We start from the raw sequence: 27662 nt of genomic DNA on the forward strand, positions 1-27662 counted from the left end.
TTAATACAGCATACAAAAGCTTAGAAATCCCCTCTAAATAATTGAAGGCAACCATTAGCGGTATATCCAACCAGTCTCTTAATGGAGAGGTCATGAGGGACAACAGGCATAGAACCTCTCTGAAAAGTCCAAGGAACATTTGGTGGTTTATAATTGATTTTTCTGGGCAGATTTCCTCTTTTCAAATAGTAATTATATCACTGTCATTAATAATGGCTGTTGCGAGGAGCCTTGCTTTACTCTCCAAGGCAAAAATTACATTGTTCAGGGAAGCCTCATAATTATTTCCACTTATTTGAAGCAGAATACAGACTTAGTTTCCCCCCCTCACTCATTTGAGAATCTAAGATACTTAAGCCTTCCCCTGAGGAATCAGGATAATAATAACAGAGCCGGGAAATGAAGCCGTTTACTACACATCGCTTACTATGCGGGAATAAGCTAAAAGAGTTTTGCTGCAATAGTTTAAATCCCAAACCACTTTTGCAGTAATTATTGTTTTTTCTAAATTTGAAAGGTCTGATGCAGTTCTTGAGGATGTTAAGTATCTTTCTAAATTTCTTTTCTCGAAGAAATTTATTTTTAAAGAGAGGTACTTATTAACAATTAGAAAAAATGAACCAAATAGCAGAATGTGGAGGATTGGTTGAAGCAGGAAAATGCCTGCTTTTTACTGTGCCTTTATTAAGATATTTATTTGAATATTTTAGGAATACAAATTTCTTGGGAAATGGCCTCTCGAGTTAATTTTCTACACACACACACACACACACACAAACACACACACACACACAAACACACACACACAAATTCATGCAACTTTTTTGGTGAAGTTTTCCACACTATGAGTTGATCTATTAATCTTCCAGTGACTTCTTATAAAACTATGTTGCACAGCAGTGCTTGTTTTTGATACTTGAACTAATGTTGATTTGGAAAAAAGTTTAAGTATTTTATTTTTAATGACCTTACTTATTTACACACGATTAACTATTAACTACTTTCTTGTATGTCTTTACTATCTAGGAGTGATTATATAGGAAGAAAAGATTTCTGTTGTCTCCAAAGGTAGCTTTAATCTTTTGTGAAGCCAAGCAGTTGTGCTCCTATGGGATCTGGTCTACTCTAACTGTCGGAATTTTTTGAGGTCTTGCAAGAGTCAGAACTACATACATCCTTGCTTATAGCTGAATATAAGGCCCAAAGTATAAGTTTTTCTGTTTGACACTCATAACAAAAAGTGTAAAAGGAATTGCTTACTTGAAAATGCAGTGAGGTTTTAAAATTTGCTTTTATTTTAGAGACATAAAAATAACTACATGGGCTATTTAAATAATAGGACATACTTATTTGAAAAAAGAGAGATATTTTATGTGTATAAAGTTAAGGTTAATATGTTAAACTTTAGACAACATAGTTCACCTTCCAGAGAAATTCTAAAACACGAATTGGCCATGTCACTGAACTATCTAGAGTATTTTTACAAAAACAGGAACTGCTATATACCTTTCAGACTAGGTATACAGCGTTTCTTCACAGATAGTTTTTCTTTTGAAGTCAAATTGATGTACCACAGATTCTTCGAAAAAACTGTGACATTGCGGCCACCTTCCAAGATTGCCCCTAATAATCCCCACCCCTTCTAGTAATTACACTGTTACATAATTCCCTCCCATAATACACTGGGGTTGGTCTGTGTGACCAATAGGATAGGACAGAAATGATAACAACTTCTAAGATCTATATATATAAAAGGCCTAAGTGACCATCTGACTGCTCAACTGTTCACCTAGCAGCTATGACGCGCAATGACCACCAGGGGGCAGAAGCTCTGACCAGTAGAAGAGGGAGCCCAGTTCCTCACAGAATCGGCCGTGGGTTAGGTTGCTGCTGGGGCACTGTCGCCCCAAATCTACTTCACCTGCACCCCTGACCCAGAGAGGAAGGAGCCCGATTCTGGGGTGTGTCACCTGAGAACTGCCCTCTCCCAATCTGGGACCCCTTGGGGGATATTGGAGAGCTGGTTTCAGCACTATCCCTGCAGGTCAGGCCGAGGGACCCCACTGGTACACGTGCACCGGGCCTCTAGTTAGATTATAACAGACACTGCCTTTTTGGTCTTAAATGTGTACTCTCAGATGTGATCAGGACCAGTGATGAGGAGCGGAAGCTTCCTGCCAAGAGTCCCGTGAGTGAGCTTGAAATAAGATTCCCCAGCCTCAGTTGCGCTTTCAGCTGCCTGCAGCCCACAACAGTGTGACTGCAACCCCAGGGTTGACCTTGAGCCAGAACCACACAGCTGAGCCACCCATGGATTCCTGATTCTCAGATCCTTTGTGAGGTAATTCAAATTCATTTTTCAAGCTGTTAAATTTTGGGTAACTTGTTTTATAGCAATGAAAAACTAATACAGTGAATCTGTAGATCAGTATCTTTTCCTGAAAAGATAGCCTATTAAACATAAATGGTGGTGCTTTCTAAGAAGAGGCAATATAGAATATCAGAAGAGAACTGGCCTTGCATTTAGGACACCTATATTGTGGTCTTGGCCAATATCACATAAGCCATAAAGATTCTGTGTCTAGCTTCCAGATATATACCACAGAGTTAGATTAAATTGCTCTAATGACCACTTGAATTAATAAATTCTAGAATTCTATAATGGTTCTCATGCGTTCAGTTTGGGAGTCTCTTTGTAAATGAATACTTTAATTACAATGTACTGTAAATGAATACTTTAATTACAAAATACCACAGTATTGCTATTTTTCATAGACCTCTATTTTATGATTGATTAATAGTTAGAAAGAGCAGACCATTCTTGCAAAAGTAAACGAGGGAAAGGGAATGTTTGGCTGCTGTAGATCCTCTGCACAATCTACTTTGGCTTTTAAGAGTATGAAGAAAGTCAAAGAGGAAACATAAACTATAAAGGAAGACACGAAAAGGTGGGCACATTAGAGTAATTTACCCCAACTAATACAATAATAAAATCTGCCAAAATAAGTAGAACATCATGCTTCATGAACTGTTCTCATATATAGAAAAATAGTCCTAAATAGAGGAGTGAGAACTTTATATTAAAGAAAATATTGCCTGTGTTATCATCAACATATCTAATATATAATTAGAGTCCATAATAATGAAATAATTCTTTCATGTTTGTGATCATATCATTGAACATTTATCTACAATAATAAAAGACAAACATGCAAATTGACCATACCTTTGCTACACCTTAAGCCACACCCACCAGCCAATCAGAGCGACTATATGCAAATTAACCCAACCAAGATGGCAGCCGGTAGCCACGGAGCTGGAGCAAGCAGGGGGCTTGGTTGCCCCAATGATGGAGGAAGCCAACTTCCCTCCTGCCACGGCCGGCTCTGAGCTCCACTCAAACAACAAAGTTTCAGTTACAGAAGATAAATAAACCCCAGATACTTGCTTTCAGCCTGCCGTGGCCACAAAGCTAGAGCGAGCAGGAGGCTTTTTCTCCCGCTCGCCCTGGCCGGCTCTGAGCTATTCTAAAGGTTACAAAGTTTCAATTCTAGAAGGTAAATAAATTCCAGAAAAGCAAAAAAATAAAAAAGGAGAGGCTGGGTGCTTCCGTCGCCAGGAGTGCTTGGCCAGCCTGAAAACGGCCCTCAGCTTCTCACCCAGACTGGCCAGGCACCCCAGTGGGGACCCCCCCCCACCCTAAAGGGGGTGTTTACACCCTAAAAACAGCCATCAGCCCCTCACCGAGGCTGACCAAACCTCCATGGGGTGAGGGTCCCCACTGGGGGGGCTTGACCAGCCTGCAAACAGCCATCAGCCCCTCACCCAGTCTGGCCAGGCACCCCAGCGGGACCCCCACCCTGCTCCGGGACACCCTTCAGGGTAAACCAGCCAGTTCCCACCCATGCACCAGGCCTCTATCTTATATAATAAAAGGGTAATATGCAAACTGACCCTAACAGCAGAAGGACTGGGAATGACTGGTCACTATGACACACACTGACCACCAGGGGGCAGACGCTCAATGCAGGAGCTGCCCTCTGGTGGTCAGTGTGCTCCCACTGTGGGAGCTCTGCTCAGCCACAAGCCAGGCTGATGGCTGCCAGTACAGCGGTGGTGGTGGGAGCCTTTCCTGCCTCCTCAGTAGTGCTAAGGATGTCCGACTGCAGCTAGGCCTGCTCCCCGCTGGCAAGTGGACATCCCTTGAGAGCTGCCGGGCTGCCAGAGGGGTGTCTGATTGCCAGCTTAGGCCCAATCCCCTGCGAGCGGGCTTCAGCCAGCAGGTGGTCATTCCCCGAGGGGTCCTAGACTGTGAGAGGGCACTGGCCCGGCTGAGGGACCGCCCACCCCCGAGTGCACAAATTTTTGTGCACCGGGCCTCTAGTATATAAATATGTCTCTTACTTGATGTCAAATGTTTTACAGTTTATAAACTATGAGTTCATATTTTAAGAAACAAATTGTGATTTCCAATTAGAATATTAGCACATATTTATATTAAAACTTCTTCAGTGACAAAAAATAATATTACTGGATGGTATCAATTGGTTAATATTTATGTGGATGGTTGTTTTGAAATGTAGGAACTGGTTTTCCTCTGTAGTTTACATATTAATTACTATCTTCACTCCTGTTTGACTTATTATCATATCTTCTATAGAACAGAATAATCCTTTTGGTGTTCATACTTGCAGTTTGGGTAAAATACCATTTTGTTCAGGTAACAAAACTTTAGGGGACTTGCACTGTGGAAACTGGAGCCATATTAAAACCAAAACTATACCAATATCAAAAGTAATATTGATTTTAGTAGGTTACATGTATTGAATGCTTGTTCTTTCCATGAAGTCAATTAAGTGATTTACATTTAAAAGTCTCGTTTAATCTATTCTTCATAACAGCTTATACAATTGTTATCATTTCTCTCCTAACAGATGAGGAAAATAAGAATACAACTAGTTGTTTATGATCATGGATCTGAGTAACGTTAAAGCCCGAAATCTAACCCAGGTCTACCAGAATCCACAATGACTAGATGGAGTATTAGGTCCTTGATTCTCAAGGAGCCGAAAAGGAGTTTAAAAATGATATAATAAGGTCATTTTCAGTTTGGTTGATAGAAATTGAAGTAAAGAAGTTAAAGGCTTGTCTGTGGTCTACAACTAGTTAGAGAAAGAGATGACAGTAGAACTATCAGTTTTAGTTTAATTGCTTTATGATTTTAACTAAAGTACTGTTTTTTTATGTGTAAAATCGTGAACTGACTAATGAGCAGCCAAAAATTAAATAAGAAACAGAAAAAAATGAAATAAGAATAGTCTAGCTACTTTGAATGGTTCATCAATATCCAAGTATATTTTTATTAGTTTCTTTTTAAGCTGCCAGTTGGAAGTTAAAATTGGTAATCATGAAGTAGGTAGGTGTCTTTCAATCAGCTAGCAGCTAATTAACTTGCCTTAAATTGAGTCAATACAGGTAAAATGTACTATGTAAATGTTAGTATTTTTTTCATAATAAAATTTCGGTGTCAACACCAAGATTTTCTTCTCTACCTTCATTTAAAGGTGCAAAAGTAGTGCCATGAATTAGAAATGTGCTAACATTTTAGCTTCCATCTCATTTTTACTTGTTTTTTTTTTTTTTTTTTTTTTTTTTTTTTTTTTTTTTTTTTTTTTTTTTTTTTTATCAAAGTCAAATCCTTGGCCTTGCAGTGAGGAAGGGTTCTGTTGCTCTAAAAAGGAAGGTTTCCTCACTCTGGATAAATTACACATCTTGAATGTTAGACTTGCCCTCTACTTGTAACAGAAATCTGCACATTGAGCCAGGCACTAGAGGCACAGAATGGCTCTCATATGTTTTAAGAGAAATTTTTATTTAAAGATAGAATTTTCTTTATTAAATTTTGAAATCTACAGAGCCTAATTACAATCCGAGCCTAATAAAAACAGTTTAGAAACACATACACACCTTTCACAAAAGTATTTATTGTGGTGAACTATTTCTCAAAAGGAAACCCCATCAAGTTCCCAGTTGACTACCAAGTAAAGTTGTTATTCTGCCATACTTTATACATGGTCCACATTTCCTTTATTAGCATTTCCTAATAAATCCGTGAAAGAAAATGGAGCCAAACCATGCATTCCACAAACAGCCACCTCACCTTTAATTGGAAATTTCTCAAGATAACTTGGCATGATTTTTCATACAATGGCAGGCTTAAAAATCCTCAGAAGAAATAAATGCATCTTCATTCAACTCATAGGCTTTCTTATTAAGTGCCAGATGAAAGCGGGTAACATCAGACTATCATAAGTGAAAAAATAAATATGCGAATTGCTTATTATGTTTGTAGTTCTAGTCCTAAATGGTAATTGTTTAAAATAGGCAAACATGTGGTTATGTTTTTAACTGCATTTGAAATGAGCAAATCTTACATTTCTCCCTGGGGAGTATGACTCAGTCAACACTTTAATAAGGCCAGTGATCAAGGGAAAACTTGCTCAGGGTTAGAAAACCTAATCTAGTTGCAGCTTTTAGCTTGAAATTTATATAAGAAAATACGGCAAGATTTACCTACAGGCATTATATAGTAGTATTTACTCTTTCATCATTTAAAGATAGGAAGTTAGATGTCTGACTTGAGTATAAAAGTAGCAACAGTACACTCACATTTTCCATTAATGGAAGAATTGTTCTTTGAAGGCTCACTGAATGCAGTCTGGATTCATGGAAATGGTACATTTGAATAATTGATGCCTCTCAGTGGGATTTTTGTTTCTCTGGTTTTCACCAAATGAGATCAGAAATTTAGAGGAAATTTGAATTTATGTCCTTGTTACTCTCCAGAAAAAAATTTCTGAAGGTATGGAAATATAATAGAAAAATACTAATTTTGCATACTCCCCAACTACACTGATTCTTGGTGGGCATTATTCCAAATACTTTACCTAGAATACTGGCTAGCACTCCTTCCCATCACCTCCATCTACTTAAAAGAGCGTTGTGATCTCCTGATAATTTCATGTAGTAGAGTCTATAACAGGGGTCCTCAAACTATGGCCCGCGGGCCACATGCGGCCCGCTGAAAACATTTATCCGGCCCACGGCGTGTTTTTGCCACCGCTGCCTGTCCTGCTTAGCAGCCGACTCGTCCCGGGCCCGCAGTGCGCATGTGTGGAATGTCTGAGGGCCCGTGAACTGGCCCCCTGTTTAAAAAGTTTGAGGACCTCTGGTATAACCTCTACTCTAAGCCACATGTTATACTGTACTATTTCCTCCCTCCAAATAATAATTTTTAAGAGGAAGTGAAAATTGATGTGAGTAATTAGTCATTTTAAATAGCCTTATGTTTTTACTTTTCTTAGAAATGTAAAACTTGGTTGTAGAGCAGATTTCCAGATTGTTGAAGAAATTAAATTACTCTTTTACCCCTAGGTTTTTATGTATTTTCTGTATTTTTTTCTATTTCATATTTTCATTAGAAACATCAAATTTACCATTCCTTCATTAATCTTACTTGATTGTTTCTTATCATTTTGCATAGCAAGGCAAGATATAATGAAAATATTAAGTTTCTGCAATCATGTAAGTTTAGGATTGGAAAACAACTTAGTTTATTCTAACTGCATCCAAAAAGAGATAAAAACATGGAATTCAGGGAAGTGATGAGGAGACACTTTAAGAAAAGTATGACCAGGAATATGAAAGCAACTGATTATGACCTTAGGATGTGAAATTGAATTAAAATGTAGAATTTATAGCTCATTAAAATATATCTGGCAGAAGTATAATTAGTGTGCAGCCTTAACTAGCATTACACAAGAACATCAGGGCTAAAATTGCACTTCTGGTGGCTGCATACAGCCAAAAGAATCCCAGGCCATTGGAGCATGGGGTAGAGGTATTGTTTTACTGTTCTTGAAAACCTGAACATGAACTTTTGATACTCATTATGTTTATAACAGTCATTTTATTTTATAAATTTAGGTATTTTCTAAAGTTTTGAATGAAGTATAGAGTACTTAGTTCTACCAACTTTGCATTTTCCTTTTTTAGAGGTAGCAAATCTTTGACATACTAAATCCAGCTTTTATAATTTTAAAAAATCATTTTAAAAATCAAACAAAAGAGTATAGCTCTTACGAAATAGGACACACACAGTAGTTACTTGGTATTTGCAATATTCATGCAGACTCTATGCTTGATGCAATGAAGTATCAATTTAATTTCTTTCTATTTTGATACATTCAGTCCACACAGATGCTGCTGTTGATGCAGTACTGGCACCAACCCCAGGCTTGCGACCACGAGAATCTCTGCTCCAGGCACCATGAGGACTCCCTGGGTGCACAAACCAGACAGGTTTCCACACAGTGGTGTTTGCTGCACAACATGGAAATCGGCTATGAAATCCCCATAATGAGAGTGTGTATCGGTAAATTCCTTTGCTGTCCATCATCTAGCAGGGAATGTTGTTTTAATGAGTACCAAATGCTCATATCCAGTTTCTCTGGGTTGAACATTGCAACAAATAGGAGTTATGAAAATTAAAGAACAACACAAAACATGGCCAGTTCAGGATTTTGCTGATTCCATTAGAAATACTCAATTGTATCTGAAACTGACTTGTTCTTTGATTGACTACATTTTGATTCAGATTAATATATTAGTTTCTAATAACACACAAATGATGTTACAGCTACAGATGCTAGTTATAAAGACGGTGCAATATTTAAGTTCACGAGTATGTATAGAAGGTTGTGATTCTTTTCCCCTATTCACACTTGATAAAGTGATGTAATGAAGAAGCTGGGTTTCTAGAGATCTGCAAGTCCAAGTGTGGTCTTTGGAGTGCATTCCCTGAGTGCTTGTTCCGAATGTAAATCCCAGCTCAGCGCCCCCTTAACCTGCACCCAATCAAATGAACCACATCGGCATTTCAACAAGACCTTCACATGATTCTGGCGCTCATACACCCTTTCCTCAATCACACCTTTCTTAGCTCCAGTATAATAAGCACATTCAGGTTTGCATGCAGGTTTAAATTTAGGTTACACAGGTACAAGTTAGTTAGATAGTAATCTGGGAAGGAGGATGCAGGGAATGAATGAGGGAGATATTTTTCCTAAATAATAGATGGAAGTAAGAGTAGCAATCCTGGAAGTGTGGAGAAAACTTTTTTCTTCCCTTGGGCCAACACCTTAGTGAAGGAAACACAGTCGACCCTCTGTATCTGTGGGTTCTGCATCCTCAGATTCAACCAACCTTAGATCAAAAGTATTTGATAAAAATTACGTTGTTGCTAGTATGTACTATGTCCTTAGGCCTATGAATGTTGTGTCTGAACTGAACATGTACAGAATTATTTTCTTGTCATTATTCCATGAACAATACAGTCTAACAACTATTTATATAGCATTTACTTTGTATTAGGTATGGAGGTAATTTAAAGTATAAGGGAGATTGTGCATAGGTTATATGCAAATACCACACCATCTATACTAATAAAAGGGTAATATGCTAATTAGACCAAGCATCTTCTGGATATCCTTCCGACGTCCTTCCGGGAAAAGCCATGGGAGCGAAGCCGAGGCAGAGGCAGTTAGGGGTGATCAGGCTGATAGGGGAGGGCAGTTAGGGGCAATCAGGCAGGCAGGAAGGCAGAGTGGTTAGGGGTAATTAGGCAGGCAGGCAGGTGAACAGTTAGGAGCCAGCAGTCCTGAATTGCGAGAGTGATGTCTGACTGCCCCCTGAGGGATCCCAGATTGTAGAGGGGGCAGGCCAGACTGAGGGAAACCCTCTCCCCGCCCAGGCCTCTAATATATATATATATATATATATATATATATATATATATATATATATGCTTAAGTGACAGTTCGACTGGTATCTATGACACGCACTGACCACCAGGAGGCAGATGCTCAATACACAGGCATGGAAACATGGAACAGACTGGTGAATCTCAGAGGGAAGGTGGGAAGAGATTAACCAAAGATCTTATATGCATACTAGAGGCCTGCTGCATGGATTCATGCACTGGTGAGGTCCCTTGGCCTGACCTGCAGGGATCAGGCTGAAACTGGCAGTCTGACATTCCCTGAGGGGTTCCAGATTGTGAGAGAGTGCAGGCCAAGCAAGGGACCTCACTGGTGCACGAATCCGTGCACTAGCCTCTAGTTTTATATAAGGAACTTCAGCACCTGAGGGGTCTGGTATTTGATGGGGTTCCTGAAAGCAATCACCCTGGGCTACTGAGGGACAACTGTCCAATACAAGAAAATGAGGATTGCATATTAACCATTTTATAAGAAAAATGGTTTTTTTTCTTCAGTTGATTATTTCTACAATAACTGCATCGTATATTTTTTATCAAGTAAAGATGCAGATTTATGGATTACATAACTTTAGAAAAATTAGTAGTATCATTGGATTGTTATCTGGGGAAAAACTTAAGAAAGTAGAATAAGCCAGGAGTGAAGGAAGAAAGAGACTTATTGTGCAATATTTGTGTTACTTGGAATTGGGGCGAGTGGACTCTCCTTGTGTGTTCTTGTCATATGAAGTTTGAATAATAAAATTTGAGGACTAAAAGATTTTACGCAACAGTTCGGAATTTTATTACAAGTGTATGCAAACTCCCCAAATGGGGAAAAACCTGCTCTCTCTCTAAACGGGAAAAAACCTAATTCTCTGAATCTCTTTGTCTCTGGATTTATAAATGCTGGGAGCTCTTTGTCTCCTTATGACTCTTTCTAATTGGACTCTTCCTTAATTTATGACCACCGTAATCTCCTAATTGGCTACTTTCCTGCAGGGTATCAGTTTCAAAGTTCAAAGCTCACCCGGTGCCCCCCTCTTCTCTTCCCCTAATCTTGTCACATTCCTTTGTCCTCTGTGAAAGTGAGATAAACATTCTGGCAGCTCCAAGCTGTCTCTGCCCATCCATATACAATCCTCTCCCATGGACCCTCCTTTTCCCTAACTGCCTGTCCTGTCTCTACAATTCCTTTCATTGACATTCAGAAGTATGTGACTTTCATAGAGGAACACCATGAATTCAACCTTCCCTTAAAAGAGTCTACTTTAGCCTGGCCTGTGTGGTTCAGTGGTTGAGTATTGATCTATGAACCAGGAGGTCACCGTTTGATTCTGGTCAGGGCACATGCCCGGATTTTGGGCTCGATCCCCAGCAAGGGGTGTATAGGAGGCAGATGATCAATGATTCTCTCTCATCATTGCTGTTTCTAGCTCTCGCTCTTTCTCTCTCTCCCTTCCTCTTGGAAATCAATAAAAAACAAATTTTTTAAAAAGGCTACTTTTAAAATCATCCTTGAATCATGAAAATATTTCTCATAATGAAAAGCTTCCCAAAAATCTTATCTTTTTTAATGATGCACTGTTCTCATAACATGAAATTACATATTTGTATTTAAACTCATAGATACCTTATACTGTAATTGGTGGACTAAATGAAACAATAGCAGTTACATCAATTCAGTATTTTATATAGGTAACTAGAGGCCCGGTGCACAAAAATTTGTGCACTCGGGGAGGGAGGGGTAGGGGGGGGATGGTCCCTCAGCCCGGCCTGTGCCCTCTCACAGTCTGGGACCCCTTGGGAGATAACGACCTGCTGGCTTAGGCTTGCTCCCGGGTGGCAGAGGGCAAGCCCAAATCCTAGGTGCAGCCCCTGGTTGGGCTCAGAGCAGGGCCAATTGGGGAGTTGGGGCACCTCCCCCTGTCATGCACAGAGCAGGGCAGATTGGGAGGTTGTGATGCCACCCTCAGTCACGCTCAGGGTAGGGCCGATTGGGGGGTTGGGGCACCGCCCCCTGTAACACTCAAGGCAGAGTCAATGGGGAGGTTGTGGCGCCACCCGTCACGCACAGAGCAGGGCCAATCGGGGTTGGGGCGCTGCCCCCTGTCATGCATAGAGCAGGGCCGATCAGGGGGTTGGGGCTCCGTACCCTGACACGCACAGAGCAGGGTCAATCAGGGGGTTGGGGAGCTCCCCCCTGTCACTCACAGAGTAGGGCCGATAGGGGAGTTGGCGCACCGCCCCCTGTCACACACAGAGCAGGGCGGATCAGGGGTTTGGGGCGCTGCCCTCTATCACCCACAGAGCAGGGATGATCAGGGGGTTGGGGCGCCGCCACTCTCACACTCAGGGCAGGGCTGATGGGGAGGTTATGGCTCTACCCCGTCACACACAGAGCAGGGCAGATCAGGGGGTTGGGGCGCCGCACCCTGTCACACACAGAGCCTCAGGGTGATCAGGGGTTTGGGGAGCTCCCCCCTATCAGGCACAGAGCAGGGCCAATCAGGGGGTTGGGGCGCCTTCTCCTGTCAGGAACAGAGCAGGGCAGATAGGGAGGTTGTGGCCCCGCCCCCTGTCACACACAGAGCCGCAGGGCGATCAGGGGGTTTGGGCGCTGCCCCCTGTCACGCTGATCCCAGTGCCGGGAGGCCTCTCAGCTCCACTGATCCCAGTGCTGGGAGGCATATTACCCTTTTACTATATAGAATAGAGGCCTGGTGCATGGGTGGGGGCTGGCTGGTTTGCCCTGAAGTGTGTCCCGGATCAGGGTGGGGGTCCCCACTGGGGTGCCTGTCCAGCCTGGATGAGGGGATGATGGCTGTTTGCAGCTGGTCACACACCCTTCAGGGTGGGGGTCCCCACTGGGGTGCCTGGCCAGTCCGGGTGAGCAGCTGAGGGCTGTTTTCAGGCTGGGACTGAAGCTCCCAACTGCTCCGTTTTTTCTTTTCTTTTTTTTATTCTGAGCCAGCTTTAGCTCTGAGGCTCCAGCTCTTAGGCCTCGGCTGCTGAAAGCAGGTATCTGGTTTGTTTAGGTTCTACAATCAAAACTCTGTATCAACTCCAGGTCTGAGATCCCGGCTAGCTGAAAGCTGGTTTCTGGGGTTTTGTTTAGCTTCTGTTTTTGTAACTATGTTTCAAACTGCCAGCTCAGAGGCCTGCAGCAGCAGGTGGGGAACATTGGTTTCCTCCGTCACTTACGCAAGCAAGCCTCATGTTAGTTTCAAGCTGCCTGGCTGCCAGCCGCCATCTTGGCTGACAGTTAATTTGCATATCTCACTGATTAGCCAATGGGAAGGGTAGCGGTTGTACGCCAATTACCATGTTTCTCTTTTATTAGATAGGATTATTGACCACCTTGGATATAAGAATGCTTCCTTTCTCATGATAAGTTTCCTTGTACAAAAATCTAAAAACTGCTGACAGTGATGAAAATTAACAAGAGAACTTTAAGGAAAAGACTTTACCAGTAACAGTGTCTTTAAATACTGGATATAAGAATAATGGAGTGTTATGGGGGGGTTCATGTTTCAAAATGAGCTACCAGTTGGTAATTAGTGAAGCTGCAACAACACCCTGGTGAGATAGGTATGTTTTATTGCTGACATTTTACAGATGCAAAATGGGCATTAGAGAGTAATGAAGTGTTTGGCCTCAGGGAACCCGGAACACCTGCATCAGCAGAAAGCACTGATTTTTCTGAGAAGTCCGATTGTGATGTAAGTACTAAGGCCGGTGTTAACAAGCACTTACTGGCTGTGTGATTTTGGCAAAGTTACTTAGCTTCCTTAGTTTCCTCATCTGTAGGAAAGGATTATTAGGATCAAATTATTTCATCAATGCAAAACGCTTTTAAAAGTACCTGGCCAACTATGGAGTATTGGCTATGTGTCTTTCTGAGCACTGGGGATATGAAAATGGACAAAAGGAACCCCTGTCCTCATTGCTTCCGTTCTTTCTTTTTTAAGTTTCTAGGGGTAACTTTACAGTGGCTGGTGACTTTTCTCAATTTCCTGTGAATCAGTTCTTAACAAATAGAGGACTTCACTGATTTCTCTAGAATTTGCTGTGTTAGGCACTGGACAGCATGGGTGACAAAGAGAACAAGACGTGTTCCCCATTCTTCAGGGCTCACAAAATTGTGGAGTCAGATACACACAAAAATGACTCTGATCAAGGCTAATTTGATAAATATAATAAAAAGAGAAAGAAGCAAGAGGTAGAGTGCCATGGACAGAGGGAAAAAGAGCAAAAGTTAAGAATGTGAACAAAAGGGTAAAGAGCAGGGGGAAAGATAGATAAGAGAAGGGTATGTTTTATAGTCAGCGGGGTTTTTGATATTTTGTAACTGAAACAGGGTTTGCAACACTTTGCAGGGGAAGACTGAGAGTTGAAAGCAGATGTCTTAGTTCTGTTGAAATAACTTTCTAAGCTCCAGACGGAGCGGTTCCCACCTGGGTACCATGTCAGCAAACCAAACTTACATAACTTTCATGTCCCTGTAAATACTCCCCTTGACCAAAACCGCAGTGTATCCAGCCAGCCAGTCCCCAAACACCAAGCCAACTCTGGGCTCTATACTTTCCTGTTCCTTCTCACCCCAAACAGGTTTGACTCCTTGGCCCCAGCCAATCAGATGTTTTCTGTTTTTCTCTTCCTTTTGCTTTATTGTTGATCCTGTAAAAGCATCCTGCCACCTGCCCCATTTTGTGGTTCTCCAAAAGGAGAGTGTCTGCTTCTTGAAGTGTTACATGCAGTTGGTTTGTATCACCTAAATTGCTCCCAGTTTTTTAAACAGTACTCTCATTACAAGTAGGCTCTGCTTTGGAGAAAAGCATAGTTTGCATGGAAATATTAAATATAATTTTGGGGGGGTAACTTATACTTGGCTTTCTTTGTTATTTTAGTCCCTTTTCATATTCAAACTATATTCATTTGAGTTTTAAAAAATGAAATACTTTAAAAAATATTTTTATTGATTTCAGGGAGAGATAGAAATATCAACGATGAGAGAGAATCATTGATTGGCTGCCTCCTGCATGCCCTCTACTGAGGATCGAGCCTGCAAACTGGGCATGTGCCCTTAACCTGAATCAAACCTGGGACCCTTCAGTCCGCAGGCCGACGCTCTATCCACTGAGCCAAACCAGTGAGGGCTGAAATACTTTTTCAGTATGAAAAAAGTATCTAAGAATTGGGGGGATATAATTCACTGAATGGAAGATATCTAATTAGCTATGACCAAAAGCAACATGTTATTTTTTCTCTATATCCTTCTTAACACACACACATAGATACACACACACACACACACACACACAGATACACACACACACACATAGATACACACACACGATAGTGACAACAAGGTCTTAACTTTTATATATAATTATAATGTGAAGAACACTGTTCACTGTGGGAAAGCATTTTTAAAAATATGTGTTTATGTATTTATTTTCAGTAGATATAAATGAAAAAATACAGTTATTTGAGACAGGATAACTTACCTATATTACTATAAAGACCAAACATATTAGCATTTGGAAACATAACTGTAAGAGTTTACCGTTCTGGACCCTTATTTTATTGATAAGAAAACAGGACTAAGAAAGGTAAAGTTTGAGCAAAACTCAAATTTTTGAACACCCAGGCCAGTGCCTTCTTCTAATATTACATATTCTATGAGCAAAAGTCACTGGTAATAACAGTATGTAGTTTGACCTCAAATATTTAGAGACACTTCACATTCTAAGTAAGTTACTTTCTGATTTACAGAATAATGTTCTTAACACAATGAGAACTTAATAAAACAGCCAGAACTCAGAGAATGGTGTAAATATTGCTTATTTGTGGGTTACTTATGGGTTTGCAATATAGTGTAATTTTGAATAAAAGGAAATGGAAGGCTTAAATAACACAAATTAAAGTCTAAGGCACCAATATAGAAAACTGAGTGGGCCTGGCCGGTGTGGCTCAGTGGTTGAGCATAAACTATAAACCAGGAGGTCATGGCTTGATTCTGGTCAGGTCACGTGCCTGGGTTGCGAGCTTGATCCACAATAGGGGCATGCAGAAGGCAGCCAATCAATGTATCTATCTCATCATTGATGTTTCTAGCTCTCTCTCCCTCTCCCTTCCTCTCTGACATCAATAAAAATATATTAAAAAAGAAAAAGAAAACTGAGTAGAATGTGAATATTATAATGAGCTGAGAATTAAGATTCTCTCATAGTTCTCTGAGCATCGAGGTACCCTAACTGACAGTTGGTGGGCCACCAGGTCCCCATGAATCACTGTTACTTATTCCAGCTTCCATCGCCCAGATTCTGAGTTTTGCTTTGAAAAGCTGCAACTGCCACCTTCTTTGGAGACCTAAATTTGAACTACTGGAGCCACTACAGAGAACCAGCAGTGCCTGCGATATTGTTTTCCATCCCACATGTACATTTCCATTAAAGCCTGTCGCCAATGAGGGTTGGAATCAGAGTGTGGAATCTCAGCTTCTTTCTTTCCGTAGTATGGACTCTGAGATGTAAGCAGATTCCAGAGCTCCCCTTAGTCACTCTGAGTTTGATTGGCATCATCCTTCATACTCCTGCTTCCTCCATTTTCTTACCAGCAATCCTGGGAGTTTTCTTAATCACTTGTATGCAAATTCCTGCCTCACGGTCTGTTTTTGAGTAACTCAATCTAAGGCAACTATGGAAGCTTTTTAGGATCCACCCATCCATTCATATTTATCTATACTGCTACTCCCTCTCTCTTCCCTTCCTCACCTTCATTCTGTATCCCACTCCACCCCAATAAGCAACACCTGAAAGAACATATGGCATACAGCCTATTCCATTCTAGAATTCTCTATACTCATAAAATCATACACACAAATGCACATATGGAGGAATATTTGTGTTCCCAAAGTAGGATCATTTGCATGTATAGGGTGTGGCAAAAGTAGGTTCATAGTTGTTTGTATGGAAAATACAACCACAAATAAATAATAATACAAGTATAAACTCTGTGCTTCATTCTTCACAACTTTTGGCCCACCCTACAGGGTATACTTATTTGATTCCTGTTTTTCTTACTGAACAATATTTAGGTTCCTAATAAAGAAGGATATTATTTTTAACTAAGAGTGCTCTTGTAATTTGCCCTAGTTATAAGCTTAATAAAAATATTTTCTTGGAAGGAGAAATCATGTTATAAATGCAGATATGTAAAATGTAGAGTTAGAATTTGAAGTCATAGTTGGAAAGAATTTCAATGCTGCCAATCATTTTATACTCTCTCTCTGCAAGTTTTATATTCTAACATCTTTGATTGGTTGCTTTTACAGTATGCATTTATATATAAAAATATAATATGTTTAGTTAGTTTGTACACAATTCCCATACTATTATGTTCTGATTTTATATTATATCTTATCCTAATATTTCCCTAATGCTTACTTAAGTAGTATTTAATACTGATTTAGTGTGCTTTTCATCTTCAAGTCTGTTTATAATTCAATTTTACAACCTACTTGGATGGTTGATATCTTCATTTCCATTTTGTAAATATAAAGTCTGAGACATAGGGAGATTAATTGACTTTTTCCTGGCCATAAACATAACAAGAGTCATAAATTTAAAATCTTTAACTTCCAACTTCATGTTCAATCCATTAGCATTAGATCATTGCCACTTTCTTACAAAATAAACTCCTTCAAAATATTATTTATTCCATAATTAAAACATAACTATTATGTCAATTACCACCTTATAGACCTTATTGATTTCTAAAATCTTGATTGGATGAATGTGGTTCCCTTTTTATGGAATCTGTATAATCTGTCCTTAATTGGAAATATTGCAAGTTATCTTCATCTTCAAACATGAAGTAGAAATGACTATAAAATAAGAGTGATTTGCTATGTATGAAATATAACTTTTATAAAATGTGAAGAAATATTTTCATTCTGAAAGTTCCTTATATGTGTGTGTGTGCATTGATTTTTAAATAATCAGAATTTGTGAATACATGAAGATCTATTGAATTAGATAACATAATTCTATATAATAAAAGGGTAATATGCAAATTGACTGAACAGTGGAACAACTGGTAGCTATGATGCACACTGACCACCAGGGTGCAGACGCTCAATGCAGGAGCTTCCCCCTGGTGGTCAGTGCGCTCCCACAGGGGGAGCACTGCTGAGCCAGAAGCCAGGCTCATGGCTGGTGAGCGCAGCGGCAGTGGCAGGAGCCTCTCCTGTCTCTGAGGCAGCACTAAGGATGTCCGACTGCACTCCCCAGGAGGAGTGGGCCTAAGCCATCAGTTGGACATCCTCGAGGGCTCCCGGACTGTGAGAGGGCGCAGGCTGGAGGCTGAGGGCCCCCCCCCCCCCCAAGTTCATGAATCTCGTGCACTGGGCCTCTGGTATATGCATATTCTTTTGACAGCATGCTACAGGTTGTAACATTTAAAAGGATAGTCTAACAAGATATCTAAACACATGTTGGCATGGCTAATGTGCAGAATCTATAACCCAATTTAAACTCAGTAAATTTCTTCTGTTTTAGACCATGAATTATCCATGTGAATTCATGATAGTGACAGTTTTCATTGACTACCTAATGCTGATATTACTAGAGTGTAAAAATAAATACAGCCATGCTACCTCTCCTTTTCTCAAACTTACATTTGCTCAGAAGCAATAGAATAGAAACAGATTTTTGTTTCTCTGCTTGCCTCATATTTCTTCAGAGGAGACCTAAATTTGTTAATGATGTTTCTTTGCTTCTAGTAAGTTAGAGAAATGTGACAAGTTCATGCTTATTGTAGTATACCATTGAATATGACATACAATTAGTACATTTAATTTTTAAATTTAATGTTCCCTGTATCAATATTCCCTGTATCAATGTTCTCTGTGTCAATATTCCATAGTAGCACAATGAGTCTATCGAAGTTGACCATGTGATCTGCTGTAATATTTATAGCAACACTAGCATAATGGTGAGGAATTGGGGAGGGGAGCATAAAGAGTGTGAAAAAAATAAAGGTAAGTATATAATTCATGAAAATATAGTAATTGAGAACTATTTTAAATGATAATATGAAAATTAAGGTCGCCAGTAGATTTATTAACCAGTTTTATTTTGCTAGATTTTTATATAATAAAACAGCTGACCTGGGAATGTAAAGAGAAAATTTAAAAGTCTGCTATTACCATATATCCCTTAAATAGTCCTTCCAAAATTATAGCGTACTGAAACTTTTTTTTTTTTTGACCTCACTTGAGGATATTTTCTCATTGTTTTTTTTTTTTTTTTTTTTTTTTTAGAGAGAGTGAAAGAGAGAAGGAAAGACAGGGAAATATCGATAAGAGAGAAACACATCAATTGGTTGCCTCCTGCACACATCCTGACCAGGCAAAGGGGGAGCCTGCAACCCAGGTATGTGCCCTTGACCGGAATCGAACCCAGAACCCTTCAGTCCACAGGCTAACGCTCTATCCACTGTGCCAAATGAGCTAAGGCTGTAACTTTAAATTCATTGGCAAGTAATATGACCTATACAAACTCTTTTTAGGTTATAATAATTCCATTTTACTATTTCTTCCCAATTGAATTTAGAAACAATGTTATGTCAACAGAACTGTTTAGTTGCAGGAATTACTACTTCTTACTATATGGTAAAACTCCCTAGAATAAGATAAAGACCTTGTTATCTTCTACTTTAATCTGACATAAAACAAGGTAAGTTAATTAAGAAATTATATGCACAATAGTATATTAGAGAGTATTCAAAAGCATAGTAGGTATGTGGTTAGGCTAAAGAAGAACAGTTTTTAAAGTGAGATAATATAATATAATAACATGCTCAGTATATACATATATGCACATATATGTATATGTAACTTTTTAGGAAGCTCCAAATAAGACCTACTTTCTCATAGTACTTGATCTCGTAGTCCAGTATGGCTCCATTGGGAAAAGCAGGTGCTTGCCATGATAGGGCAATGCTATTTTGGGATGCCCAGTCCTTCCTTACCATACCTATCAGGGAAGGCGCTGAAATGAAAGAAAATAACTAAGAATTAATTGGCAGGAATCATATTCCATAATCCTTTCTGTAATATTTTTCTTCCCAAAATACATAATTCTTGATGAGCAGGACATCAAGTATAGGTGTCAGATTACCAAAGTAGCCTTATGATCTTCTCTATTCAATCGAAATAAAGTATCTATAATAATAAAAGTGTAATATGCTAATGAGACTGGGTGACCTCCTGGACGAAGCTGGGGCTGCACGGGAAGCCCGGGTCCCGGGTGCCGGAAGGAAGCGGTGCTGGCAGCCAGGGGAAGGAAGGCCTACTCTTGCATGAATTTTGTGCAGCAGGCCTCTAGTTAAAATGTATTTATAAATACTATCAGGGAACATAGGAAAATTTCAAGTAGTCCAAGAATAAGGACCAGAACTCATCGTCTTTGGTTTTGTTAGAGGAGGACATTTTTCTTTAAACTGATTTTGGCTCTACATGAAGTGTGATACACTTGGCTCCTATGTTTTATTAAATCTAAATCTTCTATAGAAAAATCCTCTGCAATGACAAGATCATTCATATGCTTTTCTTTCAAGACTTAGGACTTTATAAAGCCTTAGTATTTTATAAATGTTTACATCACAAACTTCTTAGACCCTGGCCAGATAGCTCAGTTGGTTAGGCAGTGGTCGGCAAACTGTGGCTCGCGAGCCACATGCGGCTCTTTGGCCCCTTGAGTGTGGCTCTTCCATAAAATACCGACTTCTGTGCATGGGCCATGAAGTTTCAATCGCACTGTACGTGCGCACCCGCAAGTGGTATTTTGTGGAAGAGCCACACTCAAGGGGCCAAAGAGCCGCATGTGGCTCGCGAGCCACAGTTTGCCGACCACTGGGCTAGAGCATCGTTTTGCTAAGCCAAGGGTGCAGATTCCATCCCTGGTCAGGGCAAATACAAGAATCACCCAATGAATGCTTAAATAAATAAAACAACAAATGGATGTTTCTCTCTCTCTTCCTTCCTCTCTATAAAACTATTTGGGACTTTATAAAGTGTTAGTACTTTATAAAAATTAATATCACAAACTTCTTAACTACAGTAAATTATTGCTTATCAATGTAAGAATTATTTGCATGGTTTCTGTTGCATTTGAATAAAATTGAAATCCTTAATTTCTGAAGTTTATTTTCAGAATCATGTCTTTTTCTCTCTATATAGCACTGTTTTAACAATATAACGCCATCCTAAAGTAATCTTGTATTAAACTCTCAAAATTTACCTAAATTATATATATTTTAAAAAATTTTTATAACAAAATATTTTTCATTTTAAGTTTTCTACATTTTAAAAGTTTCTTACACAGATGTTAAAACTCATTCATAAAAAGAATAATATAAATTAAATATACTGAGATACTATTCCTTATCTACCAAGTTGGCCAAAAAATCCAAAAATCTGATACCAGGTTCTCCGTTGAAAAGGCTGTGGTGGAAAAGGACTTTAATGCATAGTTGGGAAAAATGCAAAATGGTACAACTCTTATAAAGGGAAATTCAACAATTTGAAGACAATTCTATGTTCATTTATACTTTGGCTTTTTGGAATTCATCTTAAAGATACATTGCACAAAAAAGTGATATATTTATAAGCCTACTCACTGACAATTGTTTGTAATGATTGGAAACAATTTAAATATCCATCAATACCAGACTATTTGAAAAACCATGCTACATCCATCAGAGAGTTATGATGTTGTAAAAAGGAATTGTGACTATCTATAAATACTACAATGGCATTATTTCAGGATATATTTTTAAGTGCTAAAACTAAAGTGGAGAAAAATACATAAAATACAATATAAGGAGAAATCTAGGAATAGAAAACAATAACAACGGTTAACCCCTATAGGATGAGAAGAAAATAGGATGGACACTACAGGTTAAAAGCTAAGTGTCTCTGACTACAGCTTTCCTTTAAAGATTTATTTTGGAATCCTGTGAATGTTTTTAAGTGTTAGAAAACAAATTAACATTTTAAAAAGGGAACCCTAGTATACTGCTAGTGGGAATACAGACTGGTACAGCAACTGTGGAAAATAGTAAAAGTTAAAAATGGAAGTGTCATTTGACCCAGTGATCCCACTTCTGGGAATGTATCCTAAGACTCCTGAAACACCAACCAGAAAGAGTGTATGCACCCCTATGTTCATAGCAGCGCAATTTACAGTGGCTAAAGTCTGGAAACAGCCCAAGCACCCATCAGTTGATGAGTGGATAAAAATGCTGTGGTACATTTATACAATGGAATACTATGTGGCTGTATAAAAGAAGGAACTCTTACCATTTGTGACAATATTGATGGACTTGGAAAATATTATGCTAAGCGAAATAAGCCAGAGAAAGACAGGTATCACATGATCTCACTTATATGTGTAATCTAATGAATAAAATAAACTGATGAACAAAATAGGTCCAGAGGCATGAAAACATGAAATGGACTGACAAATGGCAGAGTGGAGTAGGGTGCGGGGGGATGGGAAAGATTATCCAAAGAACATATATGCATATATACATAGCCTATGGACACAGACAATAATGTGGCGCAGGCTTGGGGCTGGGGCAGGTTGGAGGGGGCAAAGGCAGGAAAATGGGGAGATGTCTACAATACTGTCAACAATAAAAAATGCAATTTTGAAAAATTAGAAGAAAAATAAAAGAAAGAAAGCTGTGTATTGAATTGGATGCATAGACTCCAAGAGGAACTACTTAAAGTGACTTTAAAACACAGTAACTTAACATACATCTCAAAGGGATATGTTTTATATATTTTATAAACTGCAAAAATTATTAAGTTATTTTTAATAAGGATATTATTGATGGTGGTATTGGAGTTGTAATTCAGAACCTGTGTCGATATATTAAGGGATAAAGCAAATGAATAATTATGTTGGTGTCATTGATAACTAGGGTTTTTCTTTTCTCCTAGTGAGAAAGGAAATACAGATGTCAGTTCAATAAAGTATGCAAAAACTCTACAGTAGTAAACTCAAATTAGAAATATATTCATGAACTCATGATATCTTCCTAATTCATTTTCAGAAATCCATTCAAATATACCAGTCACTGGTGAGAATAGGATTTGAAATACAATTGATTCTCTGTGATCATGGTGAATATACTTTAAATTTCTAAGAAAAACTCAAGTATTAAGTTTGGTGTTTTATGTCTGAATGTTGCTTTTCTATCTTAAGGATAAAATATTTTTTTTAAACTTGTGAGAATGACAAGTTTGATTCTTCTAAGGAAATGAGTACTTTAGAAACTACATTTAAAACCCTTTCCAGATGTTGGATGAAAGCATCATTATTGGACTAAAACATATTCTTAAACATGAATAATAATTATAGAAATTGCTAAGAAACAGAAAAGTTTGTGATAGAGGCTAAAACAGATATGGATAATGTAAATAAGAAAAAGTGCTCAGATAATTCACTCTTTAATTGAATCATATTCACTACAAATAAGCTACCATTAATAAATTTATCCATGTTGGAAACTACACCAATGTTCTTTGAATTATTATGTAATACTGTATTAAATAGCACTTTATGGAAAAATTAAAACTCTCAAGTGAATTATACAAATTATAAATTGATTTAAGTATGTCAATTTATTACAATTTTTGAAAATGTCTTTTCCATATGTATACATCTTATAGTTAATTTTCAGTTTAATGTATAATGCCATAAAGCCACATTACCAGTGTATCACACTTTGCTTCATAATTATTTAGCATTCAAGATCAAATAATATCTTTTCAAAACATATAAGAAATTCAATTATAGCAGCAGTATATTAGAATAACTTTTAATTCAAATATAGGTACTATCTTTTCTATTTAAAATTCTTCAATGGTCAATTAAATTTTATGTGTCCTCTCCTATATGTCTATAAAATAGAAATAAAGAGAATCTATTCTCTAGCTATGTAAATTATACATGGAATGTAGGGTCCAAGAATCACATAAAGCCTAAGAAAAATTTTCACTTTTGCACATTTATTTCATAGGTAAATTTCCATATTTTCCATATCTTTAAAATATATATCATTTATATAATTCTATTTTTTATTTTTTTTAATATATTTTATTGATTTTTTACAGTGAGGAAGGGAGAGAAATAGAGAGTCAGAAACATCGATGAGAGAGAAACATCGACCAGCCACCTCCTGCACATCCCCCACTGGGGATGTGCCCGCAACCCAGATACATGCCCTTGACCGGAATCGAACCCAGGACCCTTCAGTCCGCAGGCCGACGCTCTATCCACTGAGCCAAACCGGTTTTGGCTATATAATTCTATTTTTAAAAATATATCTTTATTAATTTCAGAGAGTAATGGAGAGTGAAAGAGAGATAGAAACATCAATGATGAGAGAGAATCATTGATTGGCTGCCTCCTGCACATCCCCTAATGGGGATCAAGCCTGCAACCCAGGCATGTGCCCTTGACTGGAATCTAACCTGGGACCCTTCAGTCCACAGGCCAATGCTCTATCCACTGAGCCAAACCAGCTAGGGCTATAATTCTATTTTTAACCATATTGTAAACCTCAGTCCACATTTTGATATGGACTCCATAGTTATTACTTTAATAGTTAAATTATTAAATTATGTGGATACTTTATTAAGTGTTTCCTTTAATATTGGATGTTGAAATTCCAATATTTTCCTGTTAGTGTTCTCAGATTTTATGGACACATTTTTGATTTTCTTAAATATTTTATAGAGAAAATTGCTTCAATTAATTTGGATTTTCTGCGCCATACTATGTAATAATGTATTGCTTTTGAAAAGAGCTATATCAATACACACTAGGCACACATTTTAAACAGTTATTGAGTTAAAGCAGAGGCTGTTGGAAACAATTTTTAAGTCAATATATACCCCAAAGGCTCCCTTTTCTATTTGCTAAGAAAGCCAACACCATACAGAATTTCATTTTAAAACAAAGCTTCAATATAGAAAACCTCAAGTGTTTGTTTTGATTATATTTAATACATTTGTTTTCTGCATAACCCAAGTTTATGGAGCATCTGAATTTGGCATTTTGGGACAACACTGTAGTGCCAATGAATATAAAGCAGAAAATACATAATTCCTCAACATAAGAAAAAACTAATTTTAGAGCACAGAAGGACAACTATTGATTTTTACTTATGATTCTAAAAAGTCAGTGAAGGAAAGAAATAGGCAGGGAAATAATATCTTTTGGAGTTTGTCAGATCAGAGGCTCAGTGAAAGACGTGAAAACTCAAACAATGTTTCCTGAGTAAAATTATGTACTCACTATAGTTCTCAGTAGGATTATATTTCTGATACACATCCTTTCATAGGCCTTCAAAATCTTAGCTTTGACCTTCAAGAGAAATGATTGCTACATTCTTTAAAATGGCTTTAAAGCAAACCGTTCTAATTACTACATTTTCTGAATCTCAAATAGTTTACCAAAAGGTCTATTAAAATGTGAAAAGAAAAGCATGTAACAGAATTAGTTAACAAAGGAGATCTTTTTCACTTCTAGACAATCATTATTTTCTTATGCTTATGTGAAGATACCCAAAGAAATATTAAATTATTCTAATTATTTTGCTCCTAATTAATCTGAGGTTATCCCTATTTTAAAGATGAGGAAGCTAAAGCTTAGAGGAGTCAGCAATAGTTTAGTGATGAGATGTGAAAGTGAGTTTTGATATTAACTCAAAATGTCAAGAAAAAAGTGGAAAATTAACATTTTTGCTGCATTTCCTCTTAAAATCAATCTTAGTGTTGTAATCTGTACAAAATTAAAATCTGTGTTCAAAACTAGAAGTGCAAAATGAGGCAGAGTCACAAATATCTTCTTTGCTTTTGAATCTGTTTTTTGATATTTTTAATATCAAACAATGACACATTTGAATCACATGGGCCTTTATAAAAATATGTCTTATTTTGATAATGTAATCAAGAATAATCATATGGGTCATGAGTTTATGTATTTTCTTAAAGATCTATCAAATATTGCTAATAATCATTTACTGAGAATATGGGCATAGTTTATATATTGAGATATGTGTATTTGTGTAAGTACGTGTGTGTTGGGTAAAAAAGAGAAATTAAAGGAAGAGAGAAGGAGAGGACACTCTTGTGCACACGTTTCTGTGACAATGAGAGCCTTAATGGTGAATGTTAAATAATGGAATCTTAGTATTAAGGTAAACCTTATAAGCCATTTCATGTATTTTTCAGCAATGCAGAACATCCCTCACCACATCCCTGCGAGCTGATTATCCACGTCTTGCTTCAGCAGTTGCAGCAGAGTCTACTTCACAAGGCAATCCATTCCTTTTTGAACATCTCTAATTGTTAAAAAAGTCTTCACATGAAATTTGTTTTCTTTCTGCAACTTCCCCCTAGTTCCTAATTCTGGCCTTCAGCATAAATGAAATTAACTCTTCCTCTTTGCTCATCTATCATCCTCTTTCTTATCTCTCTTTTTTCTTCCTTTTCTCCCTTATTTCTCTCCCTCTTTCTTCCTTCCTCTCTTCATTCTTCATTTCCTTTCAGTGCTTTTACCTCTTTTCTTTACCCTTTTCCCTTCTTTTTTACCCTGTGCCTATGTCCAGAAAAGTGTGTGTGTGTGTGTGTGTGTGTGTGTGTGTGTGTGTGTGTGTGTAGTTTTAGGGGAAATACAATCAACAACATGATGAAATGTAAATAAAAAATACTAATCTAATCCTATATAATAAAACCCTAATATGCAAATCGACCAAACAGCAGAACAATCGGCGAAACAACTGGTCGCTATGACGCACACTGACCACCAGGGGGCAGACGCTCAACGCAGGAGCTGCCCCCTAGTAGTCAGTGCACTGCTCAGCCAGAGGCCAGGCTCAGAGCTGGTGAGTGGAGCAGCGGTGGCGGGAAACTCTCTTGCCTCTGCAACAGCGCTAAGGAGCAGTGAGCCTTGCTTCTGGCTATATCGGGTCTAAGCCAGCAAGTGGACATCCCCTGAACGGTCTTGGACTGCAAGAGGGGGCAGGCCGGGTTGAAGGACTCCCCTCCTCCAGTGCACAAATTTCATGCACCTGAGCCTCTAGTTAATAAGTAATATTTACCAGGAAGCACAAATCAGAAGATACATTTAAGACTGATTGTCCTCTTTTTCTGTGATAATGAACCAATGGGCATAACTACAAAGCAAAAACATGTAGTAATGTTTTATTCTATAGATGTTAAGAGACATGCCATAATCAATAACATGATTTCACTGTGAAATTTTGTAAATGTGATATTTATGTGAATTAACATTTTGAAACCTGAGCATACTTCAAAGTATTTGTGATTTATGTCTTGTTTTTTAGACATGTTCGTTAAATGTATTGTGCTTTGGGTAGTATATCTTAAAGTATCTGCCACATGTGTTTTTCCTTTGATATTTTCCCCCTATAATCAGAGATAATGATAATATATATTGTTATCTACTTCCCCATGTGGTTGAAACCTGGTTATGAATTGAAAATATATATGTGATGCTTATATACAGATTTAGTGCTTTATTTCTTTCAAATTTCTGTCTCTTTTTATACCTGAGAATAAGACTGTGGTATGTTAAATCATATGACAGCTGTGATATGTGACTAATGGCCCCCCAAATATGTACACATTATAATCTCCAGAATCTGTGAACATTCTTCTATGGTAAAGGGATTTAGCTGTTTTTAAATTAAGGATTTTGAGATGGGGAGATTGACCTGGACTGCCCAATGTAAGTGCAATAGG

The 27662-nt window shown here is 38.2% G+C and overlaps 1 protein-coding gene across 1 annotated transcript in view; it reads right to left on the reverse strand.

Annotated features, from left to right (window-relative positions):
* The window catches only part of EPHA6 (EPH receptor A6), a 968470-nt gene that overhangs the window by 368656 nt on the left and 572152 nt on the right, over nucleotides 1-27662 (reverse strand). Inside the window, exon 6 of the mRNA XM_059688042.1 lies at nucleotides 19748-19872. Coding sequence (XP_059544025.1) covers nucleotides 19748-19872 — 125 coding nt within the window. The remainder of the gene's footprint in view (nucleotides 1-19747; nucleotides 19873-27662) is intronic.

The sequence above is a fragment of the Myotis daubentonii genome, chromosome 3, assembly GCF_963259705.1.
Source record: "Myotis daubentonii chromosome 3, mMyoDau2.1, whole genome shotgun sequence".
NCBI classification, from domain to species: domain Eukaryota; kingdom Metazoa; phylum Chordata; class Mammalia; order Chiroptera; family Vespertilionidae; genus Myotis; species Myotis daubentonii.